The following is a 24,903-nucleotide window of genomic DNA, read 5'->3' on the forward strand; positions in this document are numbered from 1 at the left end:
GATGTAGGATACCGTAGGAGGCTACCAAAAGAACATGGCCGGAATTACTTGTACCAAAACTGAAAACAGAAAATCATGAAATTTTCGATGATTTTGGAAGTAGTTTTACCTCAACGCTGTGTTGTTTGGCAGATGGAAAAAAAACTTTTTTATTAAGAATACAGTCTGAACTAGTGATGGGTAAAGCTTACAAAAATCTGGAGTCGACTCCGATCCGACTCCGATAATTTCCGAGCCGACTCCGGAAGGTAGGTCCGCCCAGTATTATCCGGAGTTGTTCGGAATCGGCTGGAGCCGTCCGGAACCGCCCAGAGTCGTTCGGAGTCGCCTGGTGGCGCCCGGAGTCGTTTGGAGTTGTTCGAAGTCGGAGTAGTATGGAGTTGCCCAGAGTCGTCTGGAGTTGTTTGGAGTCGGAGTCGTCCGATGTCGTCTGGGGTCCTTCGGAGTCGCCCGGAGTTGGAGTCGTTTGGAGTCGGTCGGAGTCGGTCGGAGTCGTTTGGAGTAGTTTGAAGTAGAAGTAGTCCGTCTCTGAACGACTCCGATTCCGGTAGACTCCGATCGACTCTGGTGGACTTTGAATAATTCCGACTCCGGTCGACACCGGACGACTCCGGACGACTCCGGACGACTCCGAACCACTCCGATTTCGGACTCCGGAAGACTCTAAACAACTCCGGGCGACTTCGACCCTGACGACTCCGATTCAGACGAATCGAGTCGGAATCGGGCTAAAAATAGTCGGAATCAGATCGGAGTGCATTCCAGAGAGCACATCATTAGTCTGAACTCACTAATTGTACCAAATCGCCTGCTATTTAATGAATTTGTATAATTAATTTAAAAATTTTCGCAAAGGAAAAAAATAACGAAGAGTTTAATTGAACTGTCAAATGAATCGTAAGTGCAACTACAAAAAAAAAAAAAAATCCAGGATCACTTTTCATCTCATTGTGCTACCTCGCCGTTTGGCCCAACGACCTATTTCATAGCGGGATATAAATTTACTACTAATCACTCAAAAAAAGAAACTTACTAACGAGGCTTGACAATGTCAACATAAAAAGGCCAATGCAAAATGTTCATTTAAAATGATGAATGTAAATTTTATCTTTTTTTCGTGAGCATTTTCCTTCCCCAGAAACGAATCCTTCATTCTATCCTCATCATCACCATTCATCTATTTCTATGGTAACTGAAGCTGAGCTGCTTTGATTTTCCCTTCTTATCCCAAGATGGAGGCGCACAGTCATCCGACTTAGCGAATGGGAACAATTCGATCACACCAGCACACACTACCACCGCTTGCACCGCGGTTGTCATGGTGTGTATGCGTGTGAGTTGGTAGTGGTGATGTGATTTGGAAAATTGGCCGCTTCATCTCATTGTACTTCTAGCGTTGGTACCGACTGGACGTGTTTTACTTTTCAACCTTTTTGCGCTTGCATTGGACAAGTTTTTAATCTTTACTGTTGCGCGGTTCTCTCTTTTTTGGTGGTTAGTGGTATAGACAGAATTTGTTGAATTGTTCTGAACAGGTAAGAGTGTGGGGGGATGGAAGTATAGTAGACATTTTGGGCGTTGGATGTTCGTTGAACTGAATGAAATGCCCATTTTGTAAGCGATTCTTGCATGTCTTTGCTTTTTGGCTTTTCCCGAGTGCGCGGTGTCATTCAATCAGTTGATCGCCATTTTGAACTCCATTGACGGGACATTTATTCTAAATAGATTTTTGGAGTGTTTAATGGATTAAAAATGGCCAACTGTGATGAATTTTAACAACGGGCCAGTAGACCTTACATGACGGCCGTGCATTTCGGTGTGTGTAATAAAAGTGCAAATTCTTCAATGGATATTCTTGCAGTTCATTGCAGAAAAAACGCTGCCTGTGAAGATGATTCGATATGGCTCGGCTGAGGGGTTATTTATATTTCATGAAGCTATTATTCAATACACGGGCCCTGCAGAAGGCGAACATTACAAGACATTAGAAACTGCACAGCATTGGATAAAGGTCACGTGCGAATGGGGGAGGGGGTAAAACAATGGATTGCTATTCTATCCGGATCGATTCCAAAATCGACCCATGCACGTGTAGCTCGTGTAGTGGCACCGAAATCCTCGAACGGTCGGTTATGCGGTTGCTTAGATTCCGAGTCGAGTTAGTGGTTTGTCGTGGTGCACATTTTTCCGTTCGAGAGGTCCTTTCTTTCCGCAGGAGTGCTTCGATTGTTGGAATATTGGGCACTCTGCGGCTGGGCGGAGTTCGTCCGTCGGCAAGTGCTGAGCTTTTTATTGCCTTTGTGACCAAAATTCCTCCATCAGCAGAGGAGATACGACAATCATATACCGATGGGAGTAAGGGGGACAAGCAAAAACATTCCACCGCTTGACCCGTTAGCGCTTATGTAAATGAGGCTGCTGGTCGTTCGATGGTGGGTTTATTTCCGCTGCCAGAAGCAACCCCCCCCCCCATTCGCCTACAGGAAGTTGCTAAGCAAGACTTCGATTCGATTTACGTAATCTACAATGATGGTTTATTGCTCGATATCATTCCACGAGCGGTTTGGGAGTCAACTAGCGAGGAGGTCCTTGTACAACGTCCTGTTCTTGTGCCCTTTTTGATACGTCCCTATCGCATGTATCGGATACTAGTTTTAATGTATTGAAGATTATGTGCTGGTTTCGGGGGGAGTAAAAAGGACAAAAAAGGAATTACATCATTACACAACATCGCTGCGTGTGCATACTTCAATTGATTAATTTTTACTATTTATTTTTTCCCCTTTTTGTGCACCAGATTTTGGGCTGAACTGCATACACCCACAGCAAAACAGCAGGCCTAAACGTTTTACCAAGAAGCAGAAACCACTGGAACCAGTATCGTTGAAACACATAAAGCAATCGGCCACACGATCCGAGCTACGGAACTGGATATTCGATTATAGCAACCATAGCATTCATCTGGTGTATGTGTGTTTGTGTGTAGCACATGCAGACAAAGCGTAACCAGTTGGACTGAGTTTTGACTGTACCAAAGAAAAACAACATCATCCATTGCAACAGCAGCCAAAAGAACGCATATCCTGAACGGTAAAATCATCGCGCAGAAAGTAATCGACGGGAAAGAGGGAATCACGTGTCATCATCGCCTTACTCTTCCTTTTTCGGAGTATCACGGGAAGCTTCTGTACACGGGAGGAAGCTACCCAGGCAACACTGCTATCGGCCTAGCGAATCGGTCACTGGACCATCAAGTAAGTTTTCCTGCGGCCGGTCAGCGTGCGCGTCTCGACTTACAGAGGACGACGGTAATCGCCCCGTGTATTCGAGCGATTGAAGTACCCGTCCCGGAAAAACACACACAAACATACACACACACACAGACACAGACACAGTGATTACAGTTCGGTGGTGGTTGCGGTGGGACCAGTAACACACGGTATAGGTGGTGGCTGTAGGCTGTGGTGTACCGGGCGCGCGCTAGTATGACGCTTGCTGAGATGTACTCTTTCTCGACCAGTAGTAAATCCGGTGCGAACAGCGGCGGAAGTTCGCTAGTGTCGTCGACGACCTCATCGTCCGGTGGATCGTCGACCGTATCGACGTCGTCGATCGTCGGCGGGGAAGTGGCCGTTTCCGCTGCATCCGCGTCCGTTGGGGCTACGATTCAATCGATGGTTGCGTCGGTGGTGGCGGACCCTCCGGAGCTGGTCACCGGTGCTGTGGAGCGTACGCCGGGCGCCGGTTGTCTGCCGGCCGTATCAAGTGCAGCTGCCACGTCGACGGCGCTCACGAGCTCGGCCGCGGTTGCGATCCTACAGCAAGCGCCGCCAGCCAGCGGTGCCGTGTTGTCGGCTTCTCCGCGCGCGGATCAGCTCGTGCCGAAGTTGGGAGGATCGTCGCCGAACAACAGCAGCAGCAGCGTGTGCAGCAACGGTAGCAGCACCAGCAGCGGCATGTTTCCCGAGGTGTTCAAGCTGGACGACATGCTGGAGCTCGAGAACGTGGGCAACGGTGCGCTGAGCGAGAATGGCAGCACCGGCGGTGACTTTCAGCTCGACAACAGCTCCCTGTCGGATTTGATGGAGCAGGACTGCACGCTTTGCAAGTAAGTTGTCCGAAAGCACTGCTCACCTGTGAGCGAAGGTGACGGTAATAGTAAAAAAATAAATATCCGAACTGATTTCGTTTTAGGAATAAGTTCACTTCGCCCCGTGTGCTCTCCTGCCTGCACGTGTTCTGCGAAAGCTGTCTGGACAAGCTGCTGGCGGAGGGTGCCGGCGACAAGGGTCTCGATGGCGGGAATGGCAGCACGATAGTTTGCACCATCTGCAAACAGGCGACTCCCATCGGTCCGAAGGGTGCCGCCGGGCTGCATCAGGATTACATTCTGAGCAACGTGCTCGATCTGTCCACCATCGAGCCGGCGCTGCTGGCGTGCACCTCGTGCAAGAGCAAGGAGATGGCGATCTCCCGCTGCAACGACTGTGCCAACTTCCTGTGCGCCAGCTGCGAGTATGCGCACCAGCACATGCGCTGCTTCGAGGACCACAAGGTGGTCCAGCTGGCCGATCTGCGCAAATCGGCGGAGAAGGTGGCCATTCACAAGCCGCTCTACTGTCCGGTGCACTCGATGGAAAATCTGAAGTACTACTGCTTCAACTGTCAGACGCCGGTGTGCAATGAGTGTTTGATCGGCGATCACAAAGGTAGTGAACATAACTACCATATAATCAGCGACGCCGAGAAGCCGATGCGCCAGGAGCTGGAGTGTTCGATGCGCGAGGCAAAGTCGAAGATCGAGTACTGCAATCAGGCGACGAGCAAGCTGGAATCGTCCCTGCACGACCTGCAGAGCCAGTACGAGACGGCGCGCGGCCTCATCAACGAGTCGTACCAGAGCTGCAAAGCGGTGCTGGAGCAGTGCCGGGAGAATGCGCTGAAAAATCTGGAAAAGCTGCACTCCGAGCGCGAGCTGAAAATCATGGACCTGTACGACAACGTGGCGAAATCGGTGGAGAAAATCGAGGTCGCTGCCAAGTACGCCCGCAAGGTGGTGGATCAAGCGAACGGGCCGGAAATGCTGAGCATGAAGAGCATGATATGCGCCCAGCTGAACCAGGTCATGGTCACCGCGCCGAAGGTGGATGTCAGCTTCTCGATCGAGTTCCAGAGCAACTACGAGAAGTTCGAGCAGCTCGTGCCGGAACTGTTCGGCAAGTTCCGCACCGAATCGTCGCTGCCGGTCAGCGTGAACGAAACGACCCCCTCGCCCACGCTCCCGGGCGTGCCGATCATGGTGGCCGATGCGCACCACCAGCCGGTGAATGGCGGCTGTGGGCTTAGCCAGGGTCCGCTGACCGCGTCGGTAACGGCCAGCAGTCCGATCTCGCTGCCAACGTCGATGCAATCGTCCTTCGACGGCGACATATCGACGCTCGGCACCACGTACATGCTGCCGAACGTGCTGACCCCGGAACCGGCGACCGGTGCGGCCAACATTGCCGGCCCGCCCAATCCGCTGAGTGGCGGCGCACCGTCGCCGGGCGTGGTCGTCGGTACCGGTCCCGCCACCACCCTGCCCGGGCTGTCCAGCATCGCCGAGTATAATCTTCACCGGCTGGCAAATCTGGCCGGCGAAACGGCGTCGAACGATCTGACCGATTCGATTGTGCCGGTGGTGAACAGCAACGCTGCCACCGGGCCGGCCGGTGGGGCTACGCCCAACTTTACGCTGGCCGACCTGATCTCCGGCAACCAGCACGCGATCCAGGCGCTCGCGAAGTACTCGATGGGCGGCCAGGACATGAGCAACGGTGCGATGCTTTCGGCCCACCCGAGCCTGGACAGTGTACCGATGATGAGCGATTTCCCCGGCGTGCTGCCGGGCTCGACATCTCCTATCCTGCCCGTTCCACCGAACATGCCAAACATAGATGGACCAGGAATGAATGGGGCTGGTAGCGATATGGCCATGAGCCGCTTCCAGCCATCGATGTGTGTGAATGGGCGTACGAAGGCCACGCCGATGCAGATTCGGACCAAGTTCGGCTCGCTCGGGCAAACGAAGGGCCAGTTCAACTCGCCGCACGGTTTCTGTCTCGGCGTGGACGAGGAAATCGTGGTGGCCGATACGAACAATCATCGCATCGAGATATTCGAAAAGAACGGAACATTCAAGTTTTCGTTCGGCGTACCGGGCAAGGAGGAGGGTCAACTGTTTTACCCGCGCAAGGTGGCAGTGATGCGCACCAGTGCCAAGTTTGTCGTGTGCGATCGGGGCAACGAGCGCTCGCGGATGCAAATCTTTTCCAAGAACGGCCATTTCATCAAGAAGATCGCCATCAGGTGGGCTAACAAATACGGAGGGGGTTTGGGCCGCTGGGACACCATTGTGGCGGAAGGGGGATGATCGGGGCGTTTCTCAGCGCCGCTTGCGACTGGTGGCTAATTACAGCTTTCTTGTCGTCCTCGCTTTAGATACATCGATATCGTTGCTGGGTTGGCCGTTACAAACAAGGGGTTAATCGTAGCAGTGGACAGCGTCTCGCCGACCGTGTTCATCATTTGTGAGGATGGCAATCTCATCCATTGGTTTGATTGCAGCGACTTTATGCGCGAACCATCCGACATAGCTATTAATGGTAGGTTTGGGCTGCTTGTAGGTTAATGTTGGTTTATTGCGGGCAGCGCATAGCAGAGTACTGACGCTGGATAACTGATCTGGTAATTTTTCTAGGCACCGATTTCTTCGTGTGTGATTTCAAGGGACATTGCGTGGCCGTATTCTCCGAAGAAGGTACGTTCAAGTATCGTATCGGCAGTGAGAAGATTACCTGCTTCCCGAATGGTATCGATATATCCGATGCTGGAGACGTGCTGATTGGCGATTCGCACGGCAATCGCTTCCACGTCGCGTGCTATTCGAAGGATGGGCAACTGCAGTCCGAGTTCGAATGTCCCTATGTCAAGGTATGGTTAGCCGGAAAAATCCGGGTGTGGCGGGTTTGCTGGGTTCCGCCGCTATCGCTACTGCTGACAATGTGTGTTGAAATGTATTTTTCTCTTTTTTTCTTTCCCAGGTGTCACGATGCTGCGGTCTCAAAATTACCTCCGAGGGATATGTGGTAACTTTAGCGAAAAATAATCATCATGTCCTGGTACTGAATACGCTCTACATTCAGTGATCAATAGCGGGAGCACGAATACTGAAACCTAATTACTGAGCCATCCGGCACACATTCTCTTCTAATAACGTCGATCCTAGTGCACGTTAAATCCCCCATCCCTCGCTTCCCACGGGCCGTGAGTATCATATTCATCTATCCTACGGTTTATTTATGACATTCACCATTCCACGCCATGCCTACCAACGCGTGTTTGAATGCGTCCATCATCCAGTGAAGAAATTCGGCGATCGCTACACCAGCAGCAATAATGGGATTCTTCACAGAAACAAAAGAACAAAAAAAAAAAAAACAAACAAAAAACAAAAATCTGATGGCCATAGGAAAACGGTGGGGGAATCGTTATTAATCGAGCTTTCGTGACATGGGTTTTATGTCATGATACTGCTTAGTCTGTACGATTATCGGTTTGGCGACTGATTCGCCATTTGCAATTAATTATCAACCTTCCCCGAGCTCTATACCCTCCAAATGCGCAAGGCAAGGCAAGTGAGAAGGCTTCATTTTATTTCAGAGAGACGGATGAATGATATTATTTAATTTTTGTAGAACAAAGATTATCATTATTATAATTGTTTGTATTCTTCGTAAGTAACGTTCGCAAATCTGTAATCCCCGTTTGTTTATGTTAAGCAATATTTATTCTCTGAAGATGACAACAAACAACAATACATGATCTCTGTTTTTAATGTGTTTGCATAACCTTAGTGAGACATTGGTAGCAAGGAGTGAAGGCATACAGTTTTAGTAGTTTTATTTTCGTCAAAACAAGAACGTACTGTGGGGTTTCCTAAGATTGAAAAAGCGCCTGAACTATAATATATTTACAGTGGTGAAGTATGTTTAGCAAGAGAGGATTATATAACGCGTAGGTCGTAAACAGTGCACCATCGGCGAACCTTCATACACAACGAGCGTGCATTATTCGTAGCAAACACAACAATATTTCGCATTTATTGCGCTGGAAAGTATCTCTACATCTATTTACGACGGCAGTACAAAAGTAACACAACTTTTGAAAGAGAGTCCAAACATTAATTAGCATTCTCTGTAAATAGTACCGAAATATGACACAGCGTTTGATCTACAACAACAAGCCAAGTACAGTGGCAATGGCAAGATATGTTCTCAAACTCGATCGAATGAAAGATGTTCTTGCGAATGTGTCACCAAAAGGCAAGCTAAGACAGTTGCTAAGAAGCTAAAAAGCTTCCGAATAGTTGGAGGTTGTAAATGTGCAAGGTGTGTCTACCATTTCACAAAAAAATATGTATTGCCCGTTGCATTATCGCATCCTGCATGGTTTTTTAAGGAGCCCATTAGGGTGAACTACATTAAAGAAATATTAAAAGAGCGTATTTTCTGTGTCGAAACCCGCCCTTTCCTAAGTGGCAAAACAAGGGAATGAGGGAATGCGTTATGATCAATACATATATATATATATACATATACATACATATATTTTTTGAATCGAGAATTAGAAATATTACCCTATGAAAAAAAAAGAGCTAGCCAACAAAAGAGTGAAAGAGTGAGAGAGGGAACGGAAAGTGAAACGCTAGCATGTTTATACACTTGATCGAAAGTCCTAACAGCAATACCATTTTTTCCATTAACCGAACGTTTTTGTAGGAAGGTTACGCACTGCTGCATGCACTACAAAGTGGTTGACGTGGAGCTTAAAACTGTAGCAACTAAGAAGGAACGTAAATGATTTGTAACTGCACCGCTCCTCCTCTTACGTACATTTACTATTTAGGTTTGCGGGGTTTTGTGTTGTTAGTAGGGGTTTGTTCACTACTTCCTAAAATCATGTTCCACGTTTTTTTCCTATTTTAAATATTATTTTATTAACTTATTGTTTAAGACACAGCGAGAGACTTTTATCGTCGCTAAGTTAGTTTTATAGCATCACTTTTTAGTGGCACCCGTGTTTACGGGATTTTTTTACCTGTCGGGGTTTTTAATTGATGCAGAAAGACAATGCTTTGTGATTTTTTTCGTAGTTCCGTAATTTTTGAAAATGTGACTTTGCGATTTCTCGCACTGGAGCTTTTTTGATCGTTGAAACAGTCCACCATTAAACAATGTATTTTTCTTATTGGATAGATTTTCTCCCACCAACAAACCGAAGCGAGACTAAATTTGTTTGTAAAGCTTTATAATTTCTTATCCTTTGAATTTGAAATGATTAGCAGTATTTATTTATATTTTTTTGTTTCCAACCGTAATTGTTTTTTTTATATGTATATCTGTGTTCGTTGAAAATCGCAAAGCTCAATAATTTTATGCTGTACCATTATTAAGAACAACAGTCGGTTCCTTTTTCATCCTAATCGGTTTTTCTTGGGATAAAAATTAGTTTAAGTTATTTTTATAGGCTCAATGGTTAAACGTTTATTTCTTTCTAATTAAAAGCTTCACCCGAAACATTTGAATTTGGCGTAAGATGTATTGGCTTACGTTAGTGTTATGTGATCATCACGTGGGATTTTACTACGTGCCGTATATATCCTTATGTAGAACGAGCCGTGTAGCTGGAGCGACAAACAAATATTGCTAGTCTCAAAGTTGACTCAAAAAAATTCAATTCATGTTAACATATACCAGTTTTGGGCCTAATGTTTGTGCAGCAGATAAATTGGCCAATCGATTGATTGTTCTGCGTTCGTTATGTCTTTAATTGTGCAATGTTCTTTGTTTTATTTTCTACATGTTATCCTTGTAGAAAAAACAATCGAAAAACAATTGTAGGGAAACAATCGAGATGGCAATCAATCGATTGGCACCGTATTTTGTGCTCCTTATGACTGACTATTCTCATTATAACTATAACCGCGGTTGGTCATGCAAGAACTCCGGAATGTAAATTATCTGAAGATGCTTATTTCTCTTTTTTCTTATAAGTCGTTAATGTACTTGGCTAGCTATGACTTATTGGTTTACCGTGACGGGCTTGTTGTAAAGTCGTTCGACGATGCTAAAACACGCGGAAATATACGGCACGCAATATAGATATTCCTGGAAGAATGTTTAAAGAAGTCAAAGTAGGCTAACGCTTAATGATTTGCGCACACATTTCATAAATCACTAAAAGACAAACAATGTTTCTTAAAAAGAAAGAAGTTATTTTATTTTTCATGCGAATCTCGTTCATTTTAAAGTGCATTTCTGTTTAGATACATATATGTGTTTGCTTTTGTGTTCTCACAATAGAATCTCGAAGAAGGTATTTTTTGTGTTCAATGCTGCAAATGAAACGAGTATCTCTTCCCCTCACACCGAACATCCGGGCGATATTGGAAAGCAATATTTGAATGCCATATTTTTTATAGTTTATCAAATCAGGTTCATCTACAATTGCGGTTCGTGAATTATAATAATTGGAAGGGAATCACTATAGCTAATTATGGGGCATGATTTATTAATATTTTTTAACCCTTGTGCAGTTGAAGCAGAGGAGGGGTCTCAATAATTTTATATGTGTAGTTTATGGAGTATGGCGAGTTTACTGGTTCTGAGCTCTTTTTATGTTAATCCACTAGACATATTTGATATTTATCGCGTCATTCATTTGTGTGCATTTGCAGTGTTTTTGGATGAAAGATATTTTTTACGCTTGGTTAAAATTTATATATCCTTCAAAAGACAAACGTTTGTGGCTACGGTGTGCGTACTTGTGAGTAGAGGAATTTGATTGTCATCATAAATTATAGCTAGCCAAAAAAGAATGCTTCCGTTACAAATCTAGAACAGCATTTTTCACTTTGAAGAAACAATACAAAAATATACAAAAAAAAACTATATATAAATACCTAGATTGCAAGTGTTTAACAGAAGGAATGTTATATGAAATGGAAAATGAAAAAAAAAGAGATACCGTTTCACAAGGTAGAGAGAAATCTAATCCAAAGCAAAATATTTTATAATTGAAACAAAATATTTTTTGCCTTAAATTTTACATTTATACATCTATGAATAGTAATATTGCAACGATTTTAGAGTGCGCAAAATGAGGCGAATGAGGAAAACAGCTCCTTCTTATCAATTAGAAGGGTATGCTGTACGTAGAATGCAATCGGAAAATATACAACCAGTACCGTACTATACTATCAAATGGCAGTAAGATATTTTATTTAGTTTCGCTAAAATTGACAGATACATGGGCGTGTCCGCATGTATCGTTTGCAGAGCTGTAATGTTTGGCGTACCTTTAACCATGAAAAAGAGATGAAAAAAAAAACAAGATATGTGAGATTTTTTTAAACGTCTACCACATCAAGTCCAAATTAGTAAAACAAAAACGAAGGAAGGTATAGGACGGCAGGAAAGAAATAAAACCAATATGATAATAGACGAATAAATTCATAATCAAGTACAGTTATCTCAACGTTCGCATCCCACGGATACTAGAACAAAAACATTAAAAGTTCCTTCTCAAATCAATAAATCAATCGAGCTGCGTAATCGTTCACTGGTGGTAGATACTGTAAACATCTCGAAGTAAACTTACATCTGTAGAAAGAGCTATGTTTCCCCGGGCTGGATTAAATTTTTCGTGTAGATTCATTTTAGTTAACACAGTCACAATACCATCTTGCAATGCTGTCCGAATGATACTTCCTTCGGCACTTTTATGACCCGCCAAACGATTCTACACACCAAGCCGAACACACTCTGCAGTACGAAAGCAGTTCCTTAGCAATTTTTGCCAGCATATTTATAGTTTTAGTGTAGGTTTTACGGCACAAATAAAAGCTGAAATTTGATACGCTTTTACTTTTTAGTTACGCTTAGCCTTGTTTGTTTTATTTAATTAGACTAGAAATTGCACGATTGACTTCCTTGTTAGGTTTGTGACTAGATGATAAAATTTGTTTACAGTTTTTGTAACACAATGTTTTTTTTTGTGTTTTCTTTGATGGTTAGGGAAGAATTTTGTTTTGACTTAATTTAATGACAGTAGCAAAGAAAAAGTCAATCATTTATCTGCAATATAGGTACATTGCCAAACCAGAAAATGTATAATGAGAAATCATAATTACAACACACCCCTTTTGCAAAAGATCTATTTGCGATGAGAGCTTGTCAAAAGTTATTTAAAAAGTAACGAAACTCCGAAAGCAATGTTATACACTACGAAGAGCGACACCTAATTCCTAAGCACCTTCGTTTCTGGTTCTACATAATTAACCTAACAAAAGAAAAGAAGTACTATGAAGCAAAAGTACTAAACTTTTTTTTTTCTTGCATAATTCCATACCGTCTGAACAAGTTCCATACATAGAATGGAACACAGGTGTATAAAACAGGCATGAACACATATCAACGCTACAAAATCCATTGTATAAAGTCAATTTTAGAAGAAAAACAATCCGCAACAAAAGAATCGCCTAATTATGGGCAGTTGATTGGAGTTACTTACCTCTTTCAGTCTAACCTAATAATATGTATTTTTTCCGTTTGGTCATTGAACTTGCTCAGAATGGCTCACGGGGGTAGGATTGTAGGTTGACAAAAGAACAACAACAGCACATAATGGAATATTTTTGAATCTGCCAGTTGGCGGAAAGATCCGATTAGTAACATCCTCCTGAAGTATGTATGCAACAGTGCAGTGTTTTAAGCAGAATAACAAATAGAGACTAACTTAACCTGTTAGAAAATATAAATAATCATGCAACATAGTGCCATCTGTAGGGGGAAAACGAACTATTTTAATGTGTTAAAATTCCTTTTGGAATGTTTATTTTCGTTTACTGCATAGCCGTTTTGCGTTTCACGATGAAAAGCGTTCTATGAACAAAAAAGAATATTACAATGAAATTAGCGTATAGGGTCGTACATAATATACTTTGAGATATAAAACATGAGGTAACAAAACTCTTTGCACACAAAACAGGAAACGTCCGTAAAAGTAGCGAGACGAACGACAATGGTCGAAAAACATTAGGTTTTATTATTGTTCCATCACGTAATATTTTTGTTGTGAGGAAGAAAAAAAGAAGGGAGCGAACAAAGCAAGGAAAACCTATCGATGGTTGTAGAAATGTTTCTTGTTTGAACCAATTTTGTCGCAAGTAGATATTAAGCTTTTTTACGTATTTACATTACACATATATATAGGGTATATATATATATATATATAATATGCAAGGGTGATGCAAAATCAAGAATAAAGGTAATCGGCGAATATACTAAATTTTATTTTTGTACACTAAAAGAAATCGAGCAAACCTATAACCTACACCGCGAATTTGATTGTGCACACCCTTTTTAACGAAGCAGAGAAGCCTTTTAAAATCACACATTTTGTATCTATTTAATGAACATTTTAGGTCAAACTGTTCAGGACATACTTTCCTCCCGTTTTCGCATAACACAAGACGTTGGCTGATGTCAGCAAATGATCTTAAGCCGAACACATGCATGAAATTAGAGTTCTACACGGGGCATTTTGTTGAAAAACAAAAAAAAAAACAACTGGACAATAGCCTTTCGTCAAAAGGGTCGCGCATGAGTTATACAGCATCTAACGAGCTCCAAAACCAGCTCCTTTGACTCCTTTGAGTCGAAAATGTATTTGTTTGTTACAAGTAAAAAAAAAGTCAAGATTATAGTTGGTTGGGTTTTAGTGAGAATAAATTAAAACAACAGAAAAATGCACTGCACAACTGCCAGCAAAATGTAGGATGATTTTGATTGGCAAGATGAATTCTGAATAGTAGTACTCTCCAACATGTTGTTTCCTTCCTACCTGCGCACTGTCTATCATACTCACCAACTTTTACCAACAATTCTTGTAACACTAATATCCAATCACTTGTAATTCTTCGATTAGTCCACGTATATCGAATGCAAATTGTATGCAAGTAATACCAGCAGTACATCCTCTGCACGCGCGCGACAAACAAATTTAACAATGGTCCGACACCGTGTTTCAATAATGTTTCTCATATTCCTTATACAATTCAAAAGGAACGTATTGTTCGGAACTGAATGCAATCTTTTTAGACATAACGAGAAACCTTTACACTATGAATTCACACACCTTCTCAAGCAAAATAATAGCAAAAAAAACGGAAGAAGATTGAAGTATGTCGAAATAAATCTTAAATCCAGGGAGTCCTACTACTACTATACATGTATATGAATGAAAATACACATACAATTTGTAAAGTACAGTTCTAGCTTTAAAGTTAAATCCAACAGCGAGTCTGCAGAATTTTCTATTTTTGTAGTTCGATATTATTGTGTGTATGCATTAGAGAATATATACACATACACTTGCGTTACATATAAATATACTCCTTATCGAACAGTAATCGTCCTGAATGGAGGAGACCAGCCAGACAGGCCATCAGTAGCCAGGCAAGCTGCAAAAGAATCAACCTGATAAGAAAGGGAAACCGAAAACAAGCGTACGGATCTAAATGCAAAAACCCAATGTTCACAATAATATTTGAGATCAATTTGATAATAATATAAATCACAATGCAATTATAAAATGCTCACGATTATACAATTTTAACTGACATTGAATGGGTACGATTCGATCACGTTGGGGGCGGTTGGGAAGGAGGAGAACAGAGCCGCTCGTACATTATCTTAAGCGCGAGTGTATTTGATTGAACGAATCGTGCTACCTTTCTTCTTCGAGTGAAAAGTACCGTATCAGAGCTATCGGATTTAGAAACAATGCAATCACACCTGTGTAACTTCTTACTAACGATCTTCTTCACATCTTCTACATGCATTAAAACTCCCCCTCCCTCCCCCCCCCTCTCCCTTCACCACTTCCTATTCCAAATGAAAAAAACAAACAGAAAATCTGCACTCAGTACAGTGGAAGCATGTACAAAATCTAAAATAACATAGAACTTACTCTACTTACTAAGCACACGTATGAAATATTTATATGAAACAAGAATAGTAGACAAATATTTAAATCAATTCTAATGATGTATTCTTCAGATTCTCATTCTGCGTTTCTCCAAAATACAATAATATATATATGAACCGTTTAAATCCCCATACGCAAAGTAAAGCGAGTAATAGGGGAGGACCCATATAACGCAGATGAGGAAAGTAAAGAACAAAACTTTCCACAAGTAAAGGTGGAAAAAACAAGAAGCGAAAATAATAAACGAAAGGAAGAGCAGATCTGCGAGCGTTCATTTCAAAGTTGCTGTGGGGTTTGTACAACTATTAAAAGTCACAACAACAAAAAACAACAGACGTTGGATGGTGTGGTGTTTTATTGAAGGAAAAAAAAGCTATTTACATGCCTACTATACCGTGTTAATACGAATTTTATAATACTTCTTATGTATACAAAAGCAGCTAAGCCACCAAGCTTAGCGAGACAGAAAGTAATAGGAAGATGGTAAACCAAAAAAGGGCTACTCTTATCTTTCTACGCCGTACAATAACATCACAGAAGCTCAGCCATTCGTGTGGATAAATGGATATACCATCAGAGCATTTAGCGAATATTTCCAACACTTATTACCGATCGATCCAACACATCATTAGGAATCGATGCTCGAGTAAAGTGTGTCCAGCAGCAGGCAGCGATGCATCGTTCGGGGGGAAGCAAAATGGCATGAAAAATGTATCTTATTTTACTCAGAGTCAAATATTTAATGCAGCAGCAGCGGCGCACGCACGCACGCACCATACCAGTAATAGTCAAAACCATCTCTTGCCTAATAGTTTTCATATTTAGCGTTATGGACAGCACCACTACTTATAGCAGGAAGATATTGGGCGGAGAGGGAGGGAAGCGTATTATTAATCTTTCCCAACCAAGGCAAGTCCCTCCTCTGTACCGGCAAATCTGAGGGAAAATGGAAAAAAGAGATATATAGAGGGGAGAGTAAGAGTGCGAGTAGTCATAGCATAATCGTTGAGCAGAAGAAAGGTAGACGAAATTAAAATGTGCCATGCAGCAGCAGTGAGATAGATGTTTGAGTATTTGTTTTATTTTCCCTCCTTTTCTGTGCGTACATTAGTGTCGTTAATAATAACCGTTCAGGGTAGCTATTCCAGCTTCGGAAATTTGAATCCAACAAATCAATTTACGGTTTAACAGCTTCTTCTGATACTGGTCCAATGTGGTAATGAAAGCTCCTGCAGACAATCTAGCTTGCTGTAGCCGCCATTTCCATTCACTTTGATAACACCCGACCAAGGCCATCCTTTTTCCGCGGAAATATTTCTCTTCTGACACTACGTTTTTATTAACTCTGTTTAAAAGTGTATGTACTGCTGCACTCTCAGGGCCAGCATTCGGTTGAGTGTGAGCTGCTTGCTATATTCTACCCGACAGGGGTAGCCCATTGTTTTCCCAATCTGTGAAACTACTTTACCACCACAATAGGCACAGATTGTGGAAGGCTGTAGGCAGCATAGAACAAACCATTTTCGACATATTTAGGACACCCGGAGAAACATTCTAACGAACGAGATGATACCGCATTCGCTTTAGGCATAGGTTCAGTTAGTACACTTACATTACGGTTTTGTAGTTAGCAATATTTGGACAGCCTTTCGATTTCACGCTAAGTCTTATTAGGCGCACGTTGAAAGTATTTTACCACCCATCCCCCCCCCCCCCCTCTCTCTTTAGCGTTTGCCTCCCGTTGGTGTGTGATGATAGTAGAAAAGAGAGAGAAAAAAAAATACAAAAAAAACCCAACAAAATAGTTCGATGTGTGATGGAAAACCACCTCACCTGTGTACCACATTTCGAAAACGGGCGTACGACAAAGCTGCTAAAAATTGTGCGACTGTGCGTGCGCAGTTTTGGTGAGGTGGAGAGATACATTTCAAAATGATAGCGATTTTTGATTTTGTGAAATTTTGTATTTTATTTTATACTTTACCCAAACAACAAGTCAGGATTGTGTTAAGTGAGGAAAAGTTAAACTTTACTATAATTTTACTATTGATGTAGTGCCTTTTGCACGGTTTAGTGTTAATATTTTGTTCGCTTTTACACACAAAAAATGTACATAAATTTTATATAGAAATATATTATATACATACAAATTATACAAGCAGGAATTTACAAAAGGAATGAATAAAGTTTTACAGTTTTATTTACCTTCTCATGTGGGTTTGTTCATCGTTTTCGTTTGCGTTTTCTTTGTTGCGTCTTTCGGTTCTCTTTTGCCCAGTACAGTGTGCTTCAGCTTTATTATGATTTTTTCTTTGCGTTGCGGTTCCTTATTGTGTTCTGTGATTTCCGTTCCGTCACCGTTCCGAAGCGACGAGGGCCAGCTCGTCATATGGTAGCACATACGTTATTTAAGGTTTTGGAAAGATAGGAATTATTTTTATAGAAAAGATAGTAATAAAAAAAATCGCCTCACATTTGATGTCTTCCTAGTCCCTTTTGATGACCTTAGCCAGTAGAATGTATTATGGGTTGATTCTTCTTCATTTTTTTTACATAATAGTAAGGAGTGAAAAATCTCTCCTAAATTAAAAAAAGGAGTGAAAAATTACCAAAAGATTGCTAATATACTAACCATCCAGCTCAGCCTGTGCAAGCTGTGGAGCAGGATTTGTCCGAACTGTTAAGTTGAAGAGGGAAAAGAATAATGAAGAAAAACTCGAATGTACGTTAATTTCTGCAAACTGTTCTGCATTGGAGGTACATCATTCATGCATTACCATTCGAGATTACTAGGAGTCACGATAATCAACGGAAAGCAAAACAGGAAAGCATTAATATGAAACAAAATAGTATAGATATTTGTGCTGTGGAAAATAAAGGAATCTGAAAGAATGGGGGAAACAAGAACAACACAAAATAGCAGACCCATGCAAGGTCGTTACGTTCCCACAGTGCTTTCTGATTGACACCATTTGATATATACAGTGCACACCCGAATTCTTCAATTCGGCACAGGGTAGCAAAATTTTTGGAAAGATCAATGAAAATTTCTGCCACTGATCGCTGCAGCCAATGATGTCCAACGCAGTGGCTTCAGTGGGCATAAGCAAATGAAAAAAGTGTTACTTTTATTTACATTCCAACATAATTTGACTCTCGAGGGAGTATTATTATTGTTAGCAAGTGTTAGAAAAGACAATATAACATAAATAAGTTTAACAAAACTGGTCTAACAGAGTCGCCCATGGTTATCTATAGTTTCTTTTGCGTTAAACTTTGTTATAAAAAAGAAACCCCATTAGTGTACGGTTGTAGGATGGACAAGTACGGTATAATGGTGTCCTCTCCAGCATGCAACCATTGAATGGGACAGCCTACATACACTGTGAAAATATACCACAAACCAGTACCATGGGACTGGAATAAAATGAAATCAAATAAAGATTACAAGTCGAAGAAAAAAAGAACAAAGCAAAACAAAACCAGCCAAAACGAGTGTTTGCTAAGCACGCACCACCGCACAACAGCATTGCGTGGGTAAGCGATGCAACCAAACAGCTGCAACCGAAATAATACGCTGCTAGTTGAATGAATCTTCTTTTTTTAATTTGTGTTTGTTAGAAAAAAATGAACCTCCAATGCACAAGATTCCTACAATTTCACTACGAGCTATAGTTGGTCTGCAAAACCCTTCTTGTGACTATATATATATAAAGTATTTTTATGTATTTAGCTCGTACTCAAAAGGTAATAACGTGCTGAAGAGCATCCCTGTGAGAGCGAGAGAGGGATAGGAAGGAAAGAATAAGAATATACCTTATTATATACACAATTATATGTATGAGTATATAATAATATATACATGCATATATGCATTTAGATATACTTATACGTATAAAGGAAACAAAAATGCTAGAAGTCGTATGGACGCTGAATTTTTAACACAGTTTAATCTAAAACAAACCAAAACATAAATCTTTGAAGTGTTATACCTCTTGTAGTTTCTTTTCCGTATGAAATAATTGCAAAGAAGAAGCCCCCTGTAAGAAAAATATTACGATTCCCTATTATGGAAGATGCAACATCGTGTTTGGGCGTACGCGGCGAAGATCCTTTGCAACGAGTCACACGCAATATTCTTCCAACCGTGAAGGTGCTAGCGTTTTTAGTAGAAGTGAGGTGAGGCGCCACGTAGGGGACGCACTCGGCACAAGTGCTGTAATGTAGCGGTTGGGTAGTGTATATTACCAAGCTTTGGTCCTTTTCAATACTTTGGACCCCTCCAGCTATACGCCCGCAAGCAACAGTGTTGACTGTGAAGTGAAGATGTACGATACCAACTCTGACCTTTAGCTATACGCACACTCTATCTTCACCGTAAACGCTTGCTGCTGGTTATGCTTGTTGAAGAAAAATGTGTCCATTGTTCGAATTGTACACGTTGTTCAAGATGGTGCTCAGTAACACGCACGGGATGCGCAAACGAGCATTCTATGGCGAGTATGGCCCAGGTTGAGGGAAGCAGTTAGTTGCTCATGGGGTAACCAGAGCTGCATCATAGCATATAGCGTCGAAATGATGAGGGAGGACTCCCAATTCAATCGACTATCCTAGTAAGTCTTGCTAGGAACTAGCTGTGTGTATCTTCACAAGCCGGCCGCTACGTCCTTCTAGTCACAGGGTGTGTTAGCGGCAATGAAATGTTGTTTTACATACTCGATGAACAAAGTACGATGAACTAAAAATAAATCCATATTTTATGTTTTTAAAGTGCATCTTTTGCTTCTGTTACTTTGTACGTTACATACGAAAAAGTGAATTATTAATTCCTTTCAAAAGCTATATTTTACGCACACCCACAACTTAAGAAGAATATATAATATATATGTATATATAGTATGCCTTGTCTTTTTTATATACACATATTTATTATACACAAAATCTCTCTATATATATTAAATATATATATATATATATATACATATACAAGTATGTGCTGGTAAGAACGTAAATGAAAAAAAAAACAAACAAAAACATAAGTTAAATATTTTTTTTTTACATACGAACTCCAAACGGCAAAATCTGCAAGGGAGAGCTAGTCAAAAGAAATAAAAAATATTTTGTGGTAAAAAATGTTTATGTTCCACCTGATTCAAACTTTAGGCTCTTAAACATGGGATATGAGGAGTGCCATGGGGAAAAAAGGTGCAGCACAAAGCTATGCAGATCGTACAGACAGAGAAACCAAATTAACCCTTGCTCTAACATACCAAAACGCAAACCACATAAAGAACAAGCTACAATATGCGTTATTATAGCAAAACAATCAAAGAGTTTGACGTTCGATAACGTAGTATAACGTGCTATGTTTACATTGTCGTTTGCGACAATGGAGGCGCCTGGTACCGGAACGTCCAGAAAGCGGTAAAGGACAGTAAAACGTACAACACTCTAGACAGATGGGAAATAGTAACGATGGCTAGTTTTTTTTATTGAATTAACGTTACTACGTTAACGTTGAACCGGTGGCCATGACCGACAATGCCAGAGTGTGTACGTAAAGTAACTGCTGTACTTGTTTTGCTTGCAATGGAGACGCCCAGTACTTTACGTGCACATCCAAAGGTGGCACGAAAGCGTGGAAGTGAATTTAAAGTTTTATGATTCTATTGATTTATACATAGCAAGCTGCATACATCACACGATAGGTAATTGCATTCCTTAGTGAATGTAAATCATTTTCAATTAAATTAAGCTTTTTTAATATATTTTATCATTTTTCAACCCCAGCCCATTATTGCTCGATCGTTTGAGTGATGCTTTGGGAGGGGATGACAATAAAGATCGTTAAGATAGTTTAATTTGATGTGATTGAATATTCATCCACCAAGGAACTCAATTACTTATTGTATGGGACATCAAAAAGGGCCATATATTCATCCTGTATTTTAAATCAGCGATAAAAAAATCATATTCACTTAACTCTCTGTTCCACTTCCTGTCTGTATTCCTTAAATTTTATTATGACCTGCTAACACTAACATTGATCTGTCCTGGCGTTTCTGAGTTTGAGCTTGTGTGGTTCACCCGATCAAAAAGCATAGGCAAAGGTAAAACAAACAACCAAAACCAAAGGAAAGCACAGTAATGTTACAAACGAGATACCTACTATCAGTAGCTAAACTTAAATTGAAAGCAATACATTTACGTTACAAAGAAGGAAAAGAAAAAGTATTTCAAAATATTTATATTCGTATACATAAATTGTATGGGTGTATGTAAAAATGAAGAAGAATGATAAACCAAACGCGCGAAAGGAATGCGCAAGTCGAGTCGGTCGTTCCCTTTCCTGGCGACTTCAGCTTGCACCACTTGCGCGAGTGTCGAGTTTGATGAACTGTGTACGGTGAAGCTATTCTGTTCGATCATATCTTCACTGTCGGCCGTAGGTATAGCTGCAGTTCGCGTAGATTCGCACGTGGTTAAAGAAAGCTGCGCGTAAGCGATAGTAGTACCCGAACGATGCGACATTTGTAGCAATGTGTAGTCGCAATGATTTAGTGTCATGGTTTCTGGATTTTTAGTAGCGTATTCAAACGGGGCATTAACACCCAAAGCGAGAGATAAACTGATACCGTAAGATCATGCAGAGCAGACATGGCAGTCCACGGTGAAATGTGTTAAAGTGAGCAGCACCATACGAAAAGATCTTTTTACAGATGTTTTATCTTACGCACAAACACACACACACACACGTCACTCAGCAGGCAATTAGTAAAGACAGGGCCTACTCTTCCTGTGCTCTTCAGCGCGCACACTCTTACGGCACTGTGCGGTGGTACACGGTGCCACCCTTTTCGATTATAGGACACGGTTGTGAAAAATAAAAAAATAAGAATAATTTAACTGCTTGCGTTTCCCGTTGCGTTCGTTTTGCTACAATCGACTGGCGTATGTACATGTGTTTGTTAGTATTGGGATGTTTTCTACCATGTAGCCATACAACCGTCATTGGGGTTGTCGGTTTGGTTGCATTTTTGGAGCATTTTGAAACCCCGTAAAACTCAGAGCTTATCCAGACCGCGAAGGTTACCACAAGTAATCCACAAGGAATGGTAATGCATAATTTGAAAGCAATAGTTACGATACAAAAGCACTGTGTTTTGCCATAAAGAAAAACAACCATTGCGCAACCATTGCATTGTTATAAGGGAATCTCTTTAAAAGTGTGCTGCTTATAAGTGATATGTTTGTTCTTTTACTTTAATCTCATTAAAAATGCATCACACGCCAACCTTAATGTGTGTGTGTTTGTGTGTGTAGTATACATTTTAGCAACCATGTAGGAAGCAGTTTTCCTTTTTAAACCGTCTTTTAATCGCTCCCTTTTGGCGATCCCCTCCTCGTACGTCACAGATAATAATTGGGGCAGGTCGGCAGCGGCAAATGGCAAGTAGCAGACAGGCACCGCCAAAGCGCAGCGCAGAGATTGTTATTCGTTGCAACGTTTGTGCACCATGTTTCAAAAACTTTCGGCTTAACGTATTGTCCACTTTTTGGGCTGTATTATTGAATTTAATGATGAAAGGGGAAGCGCAACACAAAATAAAACCACTCCACTTTATATATCGGATAGTTAAATGAACGCTTGTAATGGGAGGACAGGAGTAAACTAAAACACAGTCAAAAACCAAAATGAATTAACTAAACAAAAGAAAAGAAAAGAAATGAAACGTTTTTTGCAAATACCTCCAAACATACGCGATGAGCGACAACAAACGCGGACAAGAAAAAAGAGTAATAATTTTACCACAAACTTTAAGCGAATTCTTAACCAAACTAATAGTTTCGAGACCAGAGTATACAACAACAAAAAAAGGAAACAACAGAAAACAATTAAAACATTACTATATATTATACCGTAGAAGTAGTAGACTGCATACAATTAAGCAGTGGACAACACGATCAGCAAAAACCATTCGAATCAAATTTGCTACCGCTTCTTAGTGGGGAGTCGGCGCTTGCACGGCACCATTTGTGATGGGGAGTATATATATATATATATATAAATTTTTTTTATGTAGTCCTAGAACCCGTGCAGCAACCGTTACATCCAAGCATGCTCATACACCTCCGGCAGCACAATGTCACGGTGTATCGATGTAGGTATTGCATGGTCAAAAAAGTGCTAATGTGTGTAAGTTTGTGTGAATGTGTGCGTGTGCATGAGTGTGTGTGTGTGTATGTTTTGTGTTAGGAGTGTGATGTGTTAGTAGTGTTAGAGTGACATTAAAACTCTGGAGATAATATTCGGAACCTTCCTCCCTTTCTCTACCCGCGTAACTCCTCAATCAGCCGTTTATTACAGTTTACCTTTATCCTCGATCGTTCCTTAATCCACGTTGATAATGTGTCAAGACAACCACCCATGAGAGGGTTGAAGGTACAGGCGTAAAGAAAAGCAAAGAGCAGCTAAAAATAAATAAATAAACAAACAAACCAATACCAACACCAGCCTAGGGCACGGCGCGTATCACCTACGTCTTTAAGCTTTGCTCCAGATTCTTATCCTGTTTCCCACCAAAATTGAATATTTTTCTAGAGTTAAGTACATCACCATCAATGGTGGCATGGATGGCCGTGCAAATGATGCAATTGGTAGTGATTGGTGAGTTTATTATTAGCTGCATTGCGATCCACATTGCGACCAAATTGCGACGGAACAGTGACGACTAGTGGCAATTTGAGGGGAGCAGGAACGTCAGCAAGAAAGTTAGAAAAATACAAAAACAAAAGTATATATATATATATACATCACGCGTACACGCACACAGAGACTTTCACTTTATAAAGATGTGTGAAAAAAAAAACAAAACGTTCTGATGCGAAAAAAACCAAACTATCAGGGTGTATTTTTGTAATCTGTTACTGGTAGTGTGGTTCGTCAACAGTGTTGTTTCTCGTGTTATGCACCATAGCTATTCATGAACTTAGTGGAACGAAGCGGATAGATGAGCTTGCGTAAACAAACATTTAAACATTAGTGAATAGCGATTTAAACCGTTTTGAAGGGGGAAGATAAAAAAAGATGAAAAAACAAGCATGGTCAGATTAAAGTAAACAGAAAGTAATGTTTGCCCCAAAACAGGCTTAACACCTTAACAACAAGGTGGGCTAAAATGGCAGCAGTAACTGTGAACATCGTTGAAAAAGGCAAATGATAAACAATCTTATACACACACAAAAAAAAAAACAACAACAACGCAGAAAGACCATCCAAAAACAAAATGGATAGATGCAAACATTTAGCCGAAAGAGCTCACAATAGACCGGAGTGAAATGTGACACTTCCAATTCTGAAACACTCAAAGGCGTAAGGCGTGAGAAAGAAAGCATACAAAGAAAAGAATTATATATACATCACAAATATACATTTTTACTGCTTAAAGTAATATTTTTTGATCCAGTTATAGCAAAGCAAAAGTATTTGAAACCTTAAATAAACTAAAACTCTTAAGAAGCAAACAAGAACAAAAAAACCAAAAACAAAACCTAAAATAGACAACAACATCAATACAAAAAAAAAATCCAACAGACAGAAGCTCCAACTAGACAACGGAAGCAAACTTAAGCAAACAGCACTTGTGCAACATGGAAGCAAAGGAAGGAAAGAAATTTTAAATGAACAAAAAGAAAGACAAAAAAAAGAAATGGAAAAAAATACGCTACAAGCATAAGGGGAAAAGGAAAAGAAGAAAACGAAAAAATGAAATTTACAACACAGGAAGCAAACGAAGCAGGCGGGAAAGGATA

The 24,903-nt window shown here is 41.1% G+C and overlaps 1 protein-coding gene across 9 annotated transcripts in view; it reads left to right on the forward strand.

Moving 5' to 3' along the window:
- The window catches only part of LOC121589788 (B-box type zinc finger protein ncl-1), a 28,114-nt gene extending 3,990 nt beyond the window's left edge, over positions 1 to 24,124 (forward strand). For 5 of the 9 annotated variants that reach the window (XM_041908931.1, XM_041908933.1, XM_041908936.1 and 2 more), the window contains exons 2-6: positions 2,798 to 4,108; positions 4,195 to 6,348; positions 6,481 to 6,644; positions 6,740 to 6,972; positions 7,083 to 24,124. In XM_041908931.1, the coding sequence (XP_041764865.1) occupies positions 3,486 to 4,108; positions 4,195 to 6,348; positions 6,481 to 6,644; positions 6,740 to 6,972; positions 7,083 to 7,187 (3,279 nt within the window). In that variant the 5' untranslated portion in view covers positions 2,798 to 3,485 and the 3' untranslated portion in view covers positions 7,188 to 24,124. Of the gene's footprint in view, positions 1 to 1,074; positions 1,536 to 1,941; positions 2,012 to 2,797; positions 4,109 to 4,194; positions 6,349 to 6,480; positions 6,645 to 6,739; positions 6,973 to 7,082 lie in introns of those variants that run through there. The other 4 variants (XM_041908938.1, XM_041908939.1, XM_041908930.1 and 1 more) reach the window with 4 other exon arrangements.
- The last annotated feature ends 779 nt before the right edge of the window (positions 24,125 to 24,903 follow it).

This window comes from Anopheles merus, chromosome 2R (assembly GCF_017562075.2).
Source record: "Anopheles merus strain MAF chromosome 2R, AmerM5.1, whole genome shotgun sequence".
In the NCBI taxonomy this organism is placed as follows: domain Eukaryota; kingdom Metazoa; phylum Arthropoda; class Insecta; order Diptera; family Culicidae; genus Anopheles; species Anopheles merus.